This window comes from Numida meleagris, chromosome 14 (genome assembly GCF_002078875.1).
Source record: "Numida meleagris isolate 19003 breed g44 Domestic line chromosome 14, NumMel1.0, whole genome shotgun sequence".
Classification (NCBI taxonomy): domain Eukaryota; kingdom Metazoa; phylum Chordata; class Aves; order Galliformes; family Numididae; genus Numida; species Numida meleagris.
The window spans coordinates 7,251,720-7,267,390 of NC_034422.1; the positions used below are offsets into that span (position 1 = coordinate 7,251,720).

Consider the following 15,671-nt stretch of genomic DNA (forward strand, 5'->3'; position numbering starts at 1 on the left):
GCTGTGCCTTTTTTTTTTTTTTTTTTTTAAGCTTGTGCATAAAAACCAGATTTGGCACAGTAGAGCAATCCTGCGGTTACTTCAGAATGTGCTCTTTTGTAATTCTGAAAGGACATATTTGTGGTTTTAGAAAATCTGGCCTTCCCGCATCTTCTCAAAATTGTTCTATTTTTGTAGAGAAGATGACTGAAAGATGTCACTGCTCTTCCCCATCCCAAGGTCAAGTCTCATCCGTCCTCTTGGGCTGCTAGCACACTCGTGTGGCGACGGGATGCATTGCTCTCTTCAGAGCCTCTTTGTAATTGCTCACACTGCTGTTGTTGCTGCAGCTGAGGAGAGCAAATGTTGGCAGGCTTATTTTGTGTGCTACTGAAGAAAAGGAAAATTCAACACAGTGACTCTTGACAGTCTGTATTGGTTTCGTAAACAAGTTTTCCAAGAAAAGCTTTGGAAACAAACTTGTGCTGTTATGATTCCAGCCTTAAAACTTCACGGGAAGTACAGAGAGCTGATATCCCCTTGTCTTTCCCATTCTTGGCATGGGATTCAGATTGACTAACCGTGAGTGGGAAGCCTGGATTACTTACAGACGTGGTGGTTATCATCCAGTCCCTCAGAGTTACTGCATGCCACCTGTTTGCAGTGCAAATATGCAAAGATAGCTGTTGACAATGTAGAATATGTGGGAGAAAACTGCTGTCGGAAATAGCTTTGGGGTAGTAGAACTCACCTTGCATCCGTGCAGCCCAGAGCCCCCTGTGGATGTCACAGGAGGCTGTGGAACAGAGCCATTGCTAGCACTGAAGTCAGCAACGCCCTGTGCTCATCTGGAGGAAGACAACTTTTGCTGTTTGTACGTTGTAATGCTTCCCTCTGGTGGAGGAATGGAATCCTAGTGTCATTCTGCTGGAAAATCTAGATTCAAAATCAAGTGCAGCCATTGAGCTGGCCTCCTGAGTGCTGTCATTAGGTCATGTCCCTTAGTGCCACATCCATGCTCCCTTGAGTGAATCTTGTTTTTTCCCCGTTTCTTGAGGATTAGAACAGAATCATTAAGGTTGGAAAAGGCCTCTAAGATCACCAAGTCCAACTCATGCCCACTCATAGAATCACAGAATCATTAATGTTGGAGAAGACCTCCAAGGTCATCCAATCCAACCATCAACCCATCCGCACCATGCCCATGGACCGTGTCCCTCAGTGCCACATCTCCACGTTCCTTGAACACCTCCAGGTACAGTGACCCCACCACCTCCCTGGGCAGCCTGTGCCACTGCCTGACCGCTCTTTGGGAGAATAAATTTTCCCTAATGGAAAATTTATTAATGGAGACTTGGGGTCACAACAGTTGTCCTTTTTATCAACCCAAAGCCTTGTGCTACCTGCTTTCCTGCGGCAGAGAAAGCCAAAATTTCTCGGTGATTTATTCATTAGGAATGAACTTGAGACCTTAATTTCTGCTGTGAAATCAGTGCAGGAAGAAACATAAAAATCCTAGGATTTAAAGCCCTACATCGTACTTCCATCTCTCTCTATTTTCCCCACTGTGAAATAGGTGGTTTGGTCAACATGCACTCTCAGCTAACCTTGATTATAATCTTTGCTGCTGCTATTTTTTTTACCTAGTGACTGAATGTGTTATAAATATTCGTAATTGTGGCTTAACACTTAAAGGTATGACGGAATCATAGAGTGGTTTGAGTTGAAGGGGACCCAAAAGGGCCATCTGGTCCCACTCCCCTGCAGTGGACAGGGGCACCCGCAGCTCGATCCTGTGGCTGCAGTGTGCTGTGGTGAGCTGCGTGAGTCATGGACGACGTTTGCAAGGGGTGTCTTACACCACTTGTTCCATCTCAGCTGACACAAACCTCAATGCCTGATGCAGTCATCAGGGCTGATAGGAGTCCTCTGAGGCAAAAAGTGCAGAATGTGCCACCTGGGTCCTCCCTGGGCAGGAGGAGGTGCTCTGCTCTGGGGCTGGGGGTCCTGTGCCATTGTCTAAGCTGTAAGAAGGAAGGGGACAGACTCTTGATCAGGATCTGTGTGATAGGACATGGGGAAAATGGTTTCAAACTAGAAGAGGGACGATTTAGGTCGGATATAAGGAAGCAGTTGTTTCCACTGAGGGTGGTGAGGCACTGGCACAGGGTGCCCAGAGAGGTGGTGGTGCCCCGTCCCTGCAGACACTCAAGGTCAGGGCACGGGGCTGTGAGCACTGATGGAGCTGTGGGTGTCCCTGTGCACTGCAGGCAGTGGGACCTGGTGCCTTTGGGGGTCTCTTCTGACAGTGACCATGGCTTACAACCAACACATGCATGGTTAAAAGCAAAGTGCTTGATGCTGGAGCTGGGGTGAGCGTAGCAGCTTCCAAAGCCTCTGGTTCTGTATCTGATTTGTTGTGTTTTTTCATCTTTGTTTTTTCTTTGGTGAGACGATCTGGTATCCATAGTGCAGCGATATATAAACACTTTTATTTGAGGCTGATGCGTGGGTGGGAACGGTTTACCAAAATCATGAGCTGACTTTCAAAACTGAACTGCAAGAGAAGATAAATATTTTATAAACATGCATGGAGGAAGGGGAGTGGGGCCCGTCCCAGCTCACCAGTGTGCCCCAGTCTGCCCACAGCAGCTCTGTTGTGCCCAGCAAAAAGCAAGTGCTCCTGTCTTCTCATGGCATAAAGCCTCTGATGTTACAGCTTCGCTCCTCTCTAGATGGCAACTAGAAACCAGACGGGTGCAGATTGTTCTGCTAGCCTGGAAACTGAGTCAGCCTGGAAGAAAAACCCAAGGGCACGGCTCAGAAAAAGCAGAAGCAGTTCACGGTGCTGTGTCCCCAGTGGTGCTCTCCACCAAGCCCCGACCACCTCGGTTTCCTATTCCAGTGGCCCTGGGGATGACGGGTGCTGGGTGGCTGCCTCACTTCTCCAGGCTTTTTCCTTTTTTGGTAATATTTGCTTTCTTGGGAGCACTCCAGTCCTATATTAAAAAAAAAAAAAAAAGACACTTGTTGTGTCTATTTCTTCTTGTCCACAGGAGGCATTTTTATATGAAAAGCAGCTTTTCTTTCACGTGTGTACTTGGGTTTTTTTTGTTTTTTTTTTCCCCTTGTACATTAGAGAACAAATAAGGTCAGCTCCCGATCTAGCCCCCGGATTAACGAGATGGGCCAACTCCGAGCAGCGAGATGCTCAATCACAAGTGGGGAAGTCACATGGGAGCTCAGCGCTGCCCATAAGTAGCCCCAGCATCTGTTAAAGGCGCAGAGCTCAGCTGGCGATGCGGGTGCAGATAGCGTCGCTCGTTAGGCGCGCTGCCTTTAAGTGTGTGGGTGTGCTCCTGGCTTCTCCCGGAGGAGGGGAGCGCGGGCAGCCCGGCCCGAAGGACGATGGTTCGGCGTTAGCTTTGCACGGTAGAAGAATGGAGTATTACTACTGCCCGCGTTTGTTGAAGTTCTTGCAGTATTTGTGGGTGAGTGCGTTCGTTGATGATGTGGTTGGGCTGGATGTTGTGAGCTGTTGTCGAGAATGGTGAGGTCGTTCGTAGGCAGTCGTGGCGTTGCTGTGCAGTTCTTTCACGATCTCTCTGATCTTGGGATTTGTTCGATGCAACAGGCTCTTTTTGTCTTTAATGCCAGCTTAAAAACGAGCAGACCGAGGACTGCTCGGAGGTGCCTCAGAAAACCCTCTGCCTGGAATTTCTTCCTCGTTTATGTCTGAGGGTTGTAGCTCTGCGTGCTGCACGCTTGCACAGGAGGGACCCTTGGGCTCTGCTTCCCCAAGCTTCCCTTCCCCTGCTGCCGGCTGTGAGCGGAGCAGCCAGCGCTAACGGCTTTGGAGTTGTGTATTGTCCCAATTTCTAACGTGGCTGTCTTGGTAGGTTTCTCATTCTCAGCGTGCACTTCCTCTTCAAACAGCTCTGAGGCCCCTCTTCAGTGACAAGCTCCTTATAGCGTGCTGCTTTCCCTGCCAGCTGGGAGGGTCGCTGTGCACAGAGGCTTCTATTTGTCACTGAGAGCCACATTTGAAGAGATTAAATGAATTTCCGTAGGCCTTCATGAATAGATATTAGGTCCAATGTCATGCTTCAGTTTCTTTAATTTTTTACAAGCCTTGCTGTGTGTGTTCTTTGATTGGCAGCGAGATGAGATTCTCTGCTGTAAAGTCTTTGGGAAACTGTAGTGTTGTGAAACATGGAACTCTTTGGTCATTTCAGAACAGGTTTGCTGTTTTCTGTATGTATATATATGGTCTTTTAGAGACCTGGAAATATTCAGTAAGCATTACTGTGTACCTCTCACGCTGTTGCAAGAGGCTGTTGGCAAACAAGTGTGATATTCATAGCGTTATATAAACTTATTAATATAAATATTAAGGAGTTTTAAGGGAAGAGCACAGCAGTCCCTTTTTTTTTTTTTTTCTGGTGTGTGTTGGTGTTACGACTGAAGGCTGCTAAGGAGATAATTATCAGTTCTCCCTTTATCAGGGGTAACCAGAGATGTCGGGGTTAGTTGTCAAGCGTGGTGTTATTTAATCCATCTTGGGCAGCTAAGATATTCATTAGGTAGCCCTGGAGAAGGTACAACTCTTTAATTAAAAAAAACAGTATCATGAAAATTCATTTTTAAAGCTACTGCTGGGAGTTATTGGTAGATTACATCTCTTCTGCCATCTATGTTGCTCTCCTCCACGGTGGTGGTGTTGGACATCATTGCACCCGCTCAGCGCCAACCACCGGTAACTACGTGCTGCTGCCTTTAAATAGGACACTTATTGTTAGTGTGACGTGTAGGAAAGATTTCTAAATAACATCTTGGTGGTGTGTTGTGGTTTTTTTTTGTTTTTTTTTCTTTTGAGCGCAGGAATGTCTGTGGTCAGCCTGAGCACATGGGAAGCGGTCAATGGTCACCGAGACGTCAGCGCGGTGCTTGGGGTGAGAGCTCTGCGTGTCTGAGAAGCAGGCTGTGCTGGGGGCAGAATGCCTTGCTGGGTAGGAGTGTTCTGTCCATTAATTCATTGAGAGCTGTGATAACGAGGAGAAAAGCAAGCTGATCAAACCTGGGCCGTTTGCACCGTTACTGAGGCATGCTGCAGCGCTCTGAGATACTGCAGCTCTTCCCTCTAGGGTTGTGTCCCCTTTACTTGTAATGCAAAACATCAAAACGGGGGTTGCTGAAAAGCCAAGTTCCCGGGGAGGAGCAAATGTTGGGCTTCTCAGTGACAGCAGATGGGCTAACAGAAGTTTCTGAGAGCTATTCCTTCAACTGTACCCGCTAGGTGAAAGTAAATAAAGGGGGAGAAAGGCTAAGAGCATTGATGGAGCCTCGCAGATGGCTACGTAAGGCTTTCTGAATCTTTGGAATGGCAGTTCAGGAATGCAGAGGCTCCTGGCTGGTGATGTAAGAGTCTGGTTTGGTCGGATGAGGCGATGCCTCTTGGAGCAGGGGAGGAGCAGGGCTTCCTTACCAGCACGTTACCATGGTCTGTACATCAGCAGCAGAAGTGCAGAGGCTGAGTCACAGCTCTCAGAATTCACCACATCGTCATTTCCTTCTCTGTTCTGTCATGTGCCCTCTTCCTAGCACCGATCTGTTCATCATCTTTAATTGGCTGTTTATTGTAATCATGTATTCAAATGCCAGTCATTTGGTGACCCAAGCTATGCTGATGATATTGGAGCGTTTTCCAGGGTACATGGTGTATTCATCTTCCCTTTTACAGCTGGTGAGGAGCTTTGCTGCAGCTGATACAAGACGTCTTTGGGTCTGACTTGCCCAGGAAGCCCTTGCAGTGCTGCTCAGTGGTCTGCTGGCCAGTGCCACTAGTGGAGTGCTCTCACGTGGCTCTGTTCCTGTCTGTAACCATCTCAGTTATCAGCAATTCTTGCTCTGCCCTGGGGTTTTTTGCAGGATGTTGCAACATTGTGATGCAATCTCTTTTTAACGTAGCTGTAAGAGCACATTGATAAACAATTAATCAGGTACATTAGAACTGGGTAATCTAAGCCAGCTTTGCAAACAGAGGCCAGGCTTCTTGCTGTGGGGTCAGAGCTGGAAAGAGAGGAAAGCTCTGGATCGGCTCCAGAAGAGATGGGTGCCTGTTCTGAGCAGCAGCTCTGCTGGGTGCTCAGTGGGATCCTGGCTCAGCCCTGCACGGAGTCCTGGGACTTCCAACTGCATTGCTGCTGGGGTGTCTGAGGCAATAGGTAGACAAAATCTGGGGGCTCGATGGAGAGCTGCATGAAAACTGGTCAGTCTGGATGGGACAGATAGAGTCAGGGAGCTGGCAGAGCTGGGAGCAGCTACTGGAGAGCACTGTGCTGCCATGGAAAGTGAGATGCTGGCCTCTTCTGGATACCCCATGTAGGTAGATAGTTACATTCCAGCATCTCATACAATGTGTATTGTGTTAATTTCAGCTGGAGGTGGCAAGAAACCTGTCTGGGGCAGGGGAGTGGTGGAAGATGCTGAAAACTTGAAAAAATTGTAGAGATGCTGTAAGCATGGCCGTGGTCCACTGAGACACAACACGTTCACTTTTATTCCCAAAAGCCTGTGGGACACCAGTGTTCCTTCTACACCATTTTCTTGTGTAGTGGGAAGGTGCTATCTCAAATAAGCTTATGGTACTTTCATAGACTCATAGATTTGTAGAATGGTTTGAGTTGGAAGGGGCCCCCAAAGGCCACCAGGTCCCACTGCCTGCAGTGCACAGGGACACCCACAGCTCCATCAGTGCTCACAGCTCCATGCCCTGACCTTGGGTGTCTGCAGGGACGGGGCACCACCACCTCTCTGGGCACCCCGTGCCAGTGCCTCACCACCCTCAGTGGAAACAACTGCTTCCTTATATCCAACCTAAATCGTCCCTCTTCTAGTTTGAAACCATTTTCCCCATGTCCTATCACACAGACCCTGCTAAAGGGTCTGTGTCTTCTTTCCTACAGCCCCCCTCTGGGTACTGATTCAGACTCTCTTCAATTAGTTAAGATGATGTTTGATTAACCTGCGGGATGATGAACTTTAAAAATATCCTAGCCACGTGGTCAGAATGTGGGTTAGAAGAGCGCTGGGCTTCTTCCTGCTCAGCATACCTTGTTCCCCGATTTCTAACTCAGGGCAATTTTTCAGCTCTAGTTCTAGAGATCGCTAAAACCCTGCTGGGGATTATTGCTAGTCATTAAGCAGCAATTACCAAATGGAAAGCGATTTGGGTTACTGAAGCTAGAAATCAAGATCCAGAGTTTGTTTTGACAAGGTCTCAGGCGCTGTGCCCTTGTGGAGCAGTTTGCTGCCTCCCCGGCGCGCTGGAGCTCGCTGCCGCTGTGTGTCACTGCAGCCGCGTCCCGTCTCGCACCGGGGGAACGCACAGCATCCTTGGCTGACTGCCGGGATGGGAGAGGGATTAAGTTCAATTTACCATGAAATGCTTTGAGGAAATAACGCGCTCTGGGTTCACGTCTGGGAGGGCTGAGCCGTGCTGGGCTGGGAGCAGCGGGACGGGCTGCTGCTGCCGGGCTGTGCCACAGCTGCACGTACAGCCCAGGGGTAGCCTGGCTGCCAGTACGTCGCTGTAAAGTTGGTTTGACTCAATTCCTGCTTTCCCATGCTTGTTGTCCACGCCGCTACCGTTGGGCGACGGCCAAGTTCCCACTATTGTTTCTGTTCTTTCGGCAGTTGCCACTCGTTCATACGGCAGCGCGTGTTTACTGTGCTGAAAGGAAATGGCAATTTGGAGAGAGCAGCTCAAGCGCGGTGAAAGTAGCTCTTTGTGGGGGACTTCCCTCGAGTTGCACGGGGAGTGTGTGCTGCAACGTGAGGCTTCTCTTAAAAGCTAACTCCGGGTTAATCTTAAACACGAACAAGGCTTGGAAAAAAGTAATATTTGGTTTAGTGGTTCATGGCTGGGGCTGGTAAGCACGCGCTGCGTGACGGAGGCAGTGTGGGTTGTTTGCTAACCGCATACCTGCTGAGTTCTGGTCGCTAAGTTGGAGGTTGCAGATGTCAGATGCGAGTGGACGTCCACCTGGATTTGATTTGCAATGCAGCAGTGCTGCACAGTTCAGGGCAGAAGTGCAGCAGATGTCACTGAGAAGCAGGAGGGATTGCAGAGCCCCAGGCCTGGTGGGGAAACTGCCCTCCATCTCCACTGTGTCTGTGGAGGCCCTGCCTGGGCAGGGAACCTGATCCAGTTGGACACAGCCCTGCAACCCCATGCACGAGAATGCTTTTCCTTTAAGTGTTGTATGAATTCCCAAAGTCAGATTTATACCTTCAGTAGCTCCAGTAAGTTCTCATCTTCCATGAGAAAGAAAAATAATGCCAAGTTTCTCCAGCCAGACAGCAGTAAAAACTTCTGCCAGGCAAAGAAGGGAGATGCTTTGGGTGCCTCTTTATTTTGGATGGCCAATTCTCATTTGCACGTAGAAGTGGCCAACCAGTAGGAGCTCACTGGTGTGTAGTGTTCAGTCTGTGTTGGAGGTATGGTAATATTTATTAACAATCATAGGATGGCTGAGGTTGGAGGGGGGCATAAAGATCACCCAGCCCCAACCCCTGCCGTGTGCTGGCTGCTTCCCACCAGCTCAGGCTGCCGAGGGCCCATCCATGGCCTGGGGCACCTCCAGGGATGGGGCATCAAAACCCTTTCATAATGGCATTTATTTTTTTTAATCAATATAAATGGGTGAAAAAAAAACCCAACCCAACAACCTTTATTTATCCATGTTTTGCTTGGCTCGATCCTTTTGACGTACTTAAATGTAAAGAAAATGTTTTCAGTACTTTCCAGAAGAGCCGTGCTGTAGGAGTTTCCTGTTTCTGCTTTGTTTTTCAGTCTTTCCTCTTCAGCTGAGATAGAAGGGAAGTGCTGAATGATTGTGGACATGAGCCTTCAAACATCATCGTGTATTTTTAGCGTGTTCCCTAAGCTTTAGCACCGATAGCTTTGTTTCATGCTGAAACAATTCAAGGTCCAACGACGGTGCATGGCCAGGATGTTTAGTTGTGCCTTGCTTCACGGGGGACAAAAGGATTGATGTTCTCAGAAACATTTGGCACTTTTACCACTGCAGTTATTACTGAAAATCGTATTTAAACCTAACAGTTGTACAGAGAGAAGGTGTACATAGCATATTATTATTGGCCTAGTGCGTCTGTCCCGCTTCTATTTCATCTGACTGCAATTGATTAAGTTCTTCCATGTGTAGACTGCTGTTTAAGTATCATACTTCAGTATGGCTTCTCCTAAAGGAGAGCAGAAGGTACAGAGCTTTGTCTTGCTGAGCTGCTGGCGCTCTGATTTCTTTTGTTGTGATGTTCTTCAGCGTTGTGTGTGCTCTACAGAAACAGTAAGGTGCTTTCCCTGAGCAGCTCAGACTTTAAACAATGGGCCCAAGTCGCATGGGATTGTGAAATGCATGAGGAAAAGCAGTGGTCGCAGGGAGGGAATGCAGACGGGAGCTCAGCACAGCACAAAGTGCATGCACGGAGCTCAGGGCTGGATCATGCTGTTTTTTAAAGGCCGAGGAATGGAAGGTATTGGAAGGGATAGGTCTTTGCTGCTGCTGTCTCCCCTTGTCCTGCACGACTGTGAGCTCTGGGGGCTTTTAAATAGCCAAATGTTGGAAAGAACAGGCTGAGAATCTGTCTCCTTGTAGTTGAGTATGAGTATGAGGGAAGCAGCTTTAACATCAGGTTCTGATGCCATTGCCATTAGCAATAATTCTGAATAAGCGTAAATTAAAACTGCACGTGAACTTTAAATTGCTCTGTTTCAGATTGAAATGAGTATAAGAGAAGAAACCAAAAATTGGGCCGAGCACTGATGGAGCTGTGGGTGTCCCTGTGCATTGCAGGGAGTGGGACCTGGTGGCCTCTGGGGGTCCCTTCCAACTCAAACCATTCTGTGATTATATTCAGTGTAAATATTAACGAAGTACCTGTTGTTTCAGCTTACACAAGAGATTTCACTGTTTATAGACGCTGTCCAAAGTTCTCGTGGTAAAACACTCCTTTCATTCAATCTTTTTTTTTTTTTTCCACTTGACTCGAGATTGTTGGTGGCTGTTGCGGCAAGTAGAGTGGTGCAGGCATCTATCTGAATTGTTGGCAAAATAGAGAATTTTGGGGCAAAAATAAGGAACGTATTCAAACACTGTTATTTTGTAGTGTCTGTTGAACTCACCGAGTATCGTAGAATCACAAAGGTTGGAGAAGACCTCTAAGATCACCCAGTCCAACCATCCACCTACCACCAGCATGCCCACTAGCCATGTCCTGAAGTACTGCAGCCACCCTGTCCTCAAACACCCCCAGGGACGGTGACCCCACCACCCCTTGGGCTGCCACAGCAATGTGTGCTCCATGCTGTGCTCCGTGCAGCCTGCTTTTCATTAGTCCTTTGTAGCATAATTACATGTGTTTGAGAACAGGTAAAGCTCAAACAGAGCTGAAAGGAGGCTTTTGGAAAATATAACCGTAGGACTTAATATTCTCCTGAACGAGGGGGAAAATAGGGATTGTCGTTTCTTTGTGCAGGGCTGTAGGTGAGGTAGGTGGGATAGATGTGAATAATAAAAGCGTCCAGCAACCTTGGCATAACGAGGCCCCGTTGGCTGCTGCAGTGATTAGTCACGCAGCGCTGGATGTGGCATGCACCCAGAGCCCTGCTATGGGCTGAGGGGTTTGGGTGATCAGCCCAAGCTGCTTGTGTTGGGAAGCAAACCCTGCCTGAAACAGGAGGGTGCTGGGCACGGCGCACCTATGTGGCTCTGAGCTGCTTTCTGCAGGCTGATGTTTGCAGAAAGATATGGGGAGAAGTCAGTGGAGCCCGAGTGTAACCCACATGCTGTTATTGAGTTAAAGTCTAGTCATGAGCCAGCTGGGAAGTTTGTGTAGAGCGCTGCGGGGTGTTGTGTTCGGGGGATCCTTAAAAAAAGAAAAACAAGAAAGAGGACGGCTTAGCGTGCCCTGGGCCGTGTGGGCTTTCTTGGTGCATGGTGCGTGCAAATGGATTGGTCTTTTTACAGTTAGCTTGCAATAATGGCATGTGCTTTTCATACAGTTGAAATCTTGTGTGAACCAGAAATGCCCCTGAAATGCAATTTGCTTAATTTGGAGCAGCTTTTGAAAGCTGTCCTTCATCTCTGTTGGCGGATGTGGCAGTCCCCAGAGCTTTCAGTGGGCGATTTTGCGTTCCAGAATAGAGGAGAGAAAAGCAGTCGCCATCAGTAGCATGGGGACTCATAAAACCCAGTGTCGAGGTCAGCCTGTGAAGCTTTGGGTGGGGAAAAATAAAATAAAACTGTGGAATAAGCTTTTCAGTCTTCACGGGGTCCGTTGCCATGTGTTTTTGTGGATGTTTCTTCCACAGCATTGATATGGAGGTGCTCATCAGTGAGGAGATGCTCCTCCAAAATTCCCTTCTTCCATACCTCGCTTATTTTTCAGGGTTGTCCAGGGGGAGCTGAGCTCTGCCCTGTCTGTTGGCCTCGGCTGGCTTGGGTGCAGGGCTCAGGAGTCCGTGCTGTTGGTGGCATGCAGGATCTCCATCACTGGCAAAGCGTTGCGCTTAACTGAGTCAGAATAATGGGTTAAATATTTTTTTCCTGTTACTTTAAAAATGTAAGAAAAGCTCTGTTCTAGGGACACCTGACCAGGGAGATCTCCTTCCATTTCTGTGCAAAACCAGCTCGGGAGCTCTTTGGAGGAAGGGCTGTGTAAGGAAGAACGGGTTTTTCTGTTGGTTGGATTCCCTTCTAGCGTGGAGGATTTCTAATAGACTGCTAATCTGAGAATGTTCAAAACAAATGTAAGGTGTTCAGGGATGAGGGGCAGGGTATGGTGTGCTCCGTGTTGTCAGCACAGCTTTTTTTCAGGGAGAAGTTCCAGGCGGATGGAGTTCAGCTCTTTAAAGAGAAGAAACTCCATTTTTTTCCGAGCTCGTAGGCATGATTCCAGACAGCACTCCTGATACAGTGAAACCCTAAACCGGCACCATTTCTTGCCATATTGCCTAGAAATTATTCATTCCATTATACCCCCCCCCCCCACACACACACACAGAAAAGGTTAGAGGAGAGGGGAGAGTGATGCAATGCATCGAAACAAAAAGAAGCCCTGAGCACAGCAAGCAGCTCCGTGTACCTTTCTCACCCCAACGCCCGAGGTATTGCCCCCCAGCCCCTCTGAGCCGGGCATATCCGCATGCTGCTGCCCTTCTCCATGGCCAGCATGCTGCAGGTCGCGGTGTCACCCTGCCCAGGTGGCACGTGGGACGTGGCCGGCCCCGGGTTAATCGTTGACGGATGCTGATGTGGATCGTTGGGTTGCTTGGTGAATGGCGTAAGGAAGGGGCTGCACATCCCCAGCCCCACCCGCCCCTTGCGGGAGCTTGGCCTGGCCCCCAGCCCCTCCGTGCCCGCCTGGCTGCAGGCAGAGAGATGCTGTTCCGCGTCGCCATGGCAACGCTGCCTGCACAGGGCCCAACCCAGCTCCTTCCCGGCGCTGCGGCTGTGTCACCCCGCGCATTGTTCCAGGCAGGCCGCCCCGCTCGGGAGCAGCTCGCAGGAGCCGGGCGGGCGGCCAAGAGCTGGCAGGAGCCAGCGGTGCTCCGGAGCACTCAGCCTGGGGAGCGCAGAGCTCCGCGCCGCTCAGCACGCTGCCCCGCGGCCCTCGCGCACACACACACACACGGCCTCGGGTCCGTCGGTGGGGCTGGCTGCAGCCATGGCCCCGTGGGCAGCGGGCGGCGGGCGCTACTGACACCGTGCCCGGAGCCCATGGGCAGGGAGCAGCCCGGAGGCCGCATGGATCGCGGGGAAGGGACGCGGCGTGGCGTGCTGAACTGCTGCCCCGCAGCGAGGATGCCGTCCTTCTGATGCCGGACGCAGCGTGCAAAGTTGGCTTCTGAAGGGAGATGCTTATCCAGCTCTGGAATGAGAAAGTAAGGGACTGATCCGTGCTGGTGAACGGATGGACTTCCAGGACTGAGACCTTCATTTCTCTTTCTAACATGGCTGAATGAAGTGCATTTTGAGCAAACGTGATTGTAAGTAGGAAAATCTTTTATTTTTTTCCTACTTGATAAATGTCCGTCTGCAGCCCCACGCCTCCATTTAAATACAGGAGCACGCCGGCGGTGCTAGCCTAGCGCTATTTACGTTCGCAGGAAATATTTTACCAGCGGAATCCTTCTTGCAGAATCCGAGGCTGCCACGGAGAATTACTTTCCCGAATATCCATTACTCTTTTTTTTTTTTTTTTACTGGGAAAAAAAAATAAAAGATAAAAAATAAAAATGGATTACCTGGGAGACAAGCTGACCGTGGCCCAAACTCACATGACCCAGTGGATGGGCACGGTGCGCCGATCCCTGCAGGAAGCGCTCAACCTGGTGACGGCGGCCGTGGCCCACGAGCGGGCTGCCGGCCCCCGGGCCCCCCTGAAGCGGACCTCCTCCTTCAGGCACTTCGCCTCCCGCAGCCGTGAGTCCTTCCGGCGCTTCTCGGTGCGCAGCCAGCAGCGCTTCTCCTCGCTGAGGAAGAGGCAGAGCAGCGCGGAGCCGCCCGACCTTGTAAGCCGTGCGCCGCGGGAGGCTCTGGGGGTGGACAACCCGCACGCGATCTTGGCTTTGTGCGGCGTGTTTTGTTTTTTTTTGGGGGGGGTTAGGAATGTCCCCGGAGCGGTGACAGGTAAAGATGTCTGCTCCCAGCTCGCTGGAGCGCGGATGGAAATCTTTGTCAGAGGTTTGGCAGCGGGGGAAGTGTGTCGGTGTAAGGTAAAGGCGAGCGTTTGTCACGGGTCCGCGTGACTCTGCGTGCCCCTCTGTGTTTGCACTGCCTGAAGTCGCACTTGGAAAGAGCTGAGTGCTGTCGCTCTGCAGTCAGCGGTGAGCAGTGGTTAGCCCCGGCCGTTTTTTCTTAGCGTCGTTGCTACTTTGTCATGGGATAGAAGCTACGAGACCCAGGTGAATGGGGAGGGCTCCAGTTTTGTTGACTCGCTATAAGCCGTACATACACAAGCAGCCCTGAGTTGAGGGCACCGAGGCCTTGGCACTGCCCAGAGCTGTGGGTGCCCCATCCCTGGAGGTGCCCCAGGCCATGGATGGGCCCTGGGCAGCCTGAGCTGGGGGGCAGCCAGCACACGACAGGCATGGGGCTGGGGGATCTCTAAGCTCCCCTCCAACCTCAGCCATTCTGTGACGTGGGCTCGGGGAGGGTTGTTCACAGGTGATCCAAGGCGAAGCCGCATTCCTGGGGCAGGTGTGGCATAAGGCTGTTTCCAGCACTGCTTTTATCAGCTCTGCTGCTTTTTTGGCCCAGCTTTCTGCTAATCTCCTTTTTGGCTGCGCCGGAATATTGTCAGGTGAGCACAAAAGAACGAGGAGGAAAATATTTGGTAACCATTGTTACGCTGTTAGCATGGTGACATTTGTATTGAAGTTGATATGTTGGATTTATTAGAACCACCCGAATGCAAAACTTGTTTAAACAAGTGAAATGGATGGGACTGCAAAATGGGAACGGGGAACCTGCAGAGGGCAACTGTGCTGCTTGCTCTGCAGAGCAGGGAGCCCTGGGGCGTGGGGTGACCTTTCCAGCAAACTCGCTGAAGGCAGCAGTGGAGCTGCCATTTTTTTGGCACGTGCTTAGCTTTGTGCATGCATTTAGCTCAGCTTGTGTGCAGCTCCTGTGCTCCAACTTAAGGTCACTCAGCCCTTGTGTAAGTGGGGGAGCTGGTGCCCTTGTGCTCTCCAGCGTGCTGCTGCAGGGGGATTGGAACTGAGTGATCTTCGAGGTCCCTTCCAACCCAAATCATCCTGTGATTGTAAGCTCTCAAATGAGGGGAAGCTGGCAAGTTGGCTCCTTATTTGGTTATATGTCATACCTTAAGTGGTCACTCCTGCAAGCTTTGTATCAGGGAAAGGGCTCATGGCTAAATCACTGCCGTGCTTCTGGGCTGTGCAGGAGGCTGTTGGGCACTACAGAGAAGTTTCAGCATTGGAAGAGGTTTGGTGTAATTGGTTATTTCCTTGCTGGAGGTCATAAAAGTTGAACGCTTCTCTTCAGAAGCCTGGGGATTACATCTTTGATGTGTCATCATATAAAACCTGTGGTTAATACCCTCGGTTCCTCAGCTATCCCCTTGTGCTGCTATGAAAGTATGGCAGCTTGTTTCTTTTCTTTCTCTGGTTTGGCTTCTGGAGAGTGTTCATCTGCACCAAACGCTTTGGTTTTACCCTAGGTCCTATGCGCTGAGCATCCTTCAGCAAAAGAACCAAGTGCACGCTGGCATTCTTATTCTGAGCTCGACTATTTTGCTACGGAGCTATTTGGCCCCAGGATTCCCTGGAAACCCAACAAATCACTCTCAAAAATACTTTGTGTCCCGTCCGTTTATCGTTAAATTTGCAGACAGCTATTGTGGCAGCGAGAAGGAAGTTGTAGCGAGTGGGCTTTCAGAAAGGAGTGTTTGTGTTGCTTCGGGCTGGGGGGAGGAGGAGAGCTGTTCGGTTTAATTAACGAAGATACAAGGGCCAGCACGGAGGCAGCTCACGCTTTTTCGTGCTTAATAACTCCTCTTTGGTTTAACGGGCCATGAACGTGGCTGGCAGAGCAAATGTGGGCCATGCAGCCGCAGCAGTGGGTGCTGAGCAGAGTGCCTCCGTTGTT

The 15,671-nt window shown here is 50.1% G+C and overlaps 1 protein-coding gene across 6 annotated transcripts in view; it reads left to right on the forward strand.

Annotated features, from left to right (window-relative positions):
• KIAA1671 (KIAA1671 ortholog) overlaps positions 1 to 15,671 on the forward strand; it is a 49,919-nt gene that overhangs the window by 21,307 nt on the left and 12,941 nt on the right. Inside the window, exons 1-2 of one of the 6 annotated variants that reach the window (XM_021412408.1) lie at positions 4,627 to 4,735; positions 4,861 to 4,931. The exons of 3 other annotated variants lie outside the window; for them this stretch is intronic. In XM_021412408.1, the coding sequence (XP_021268083.1) occupies positions 4,863 to 4,931 (69 nt within the window). In that variant the 5' untranslated portion in view covers positions 4,627 to 4,735; positions 4,861 to 4,862. Of the gene's footprint in view, positions 1 to 3,251; positions 3,471 to 4,626; positions 4,736 to 4,860; positions 4,932 to 13,054; positions 13,574 to 15,671 lie in introns of those variants that run through there. 2 more of the 6 variants (XM_021412406.1, XM_021412405.1) reach the window with 2 other exon arrangements.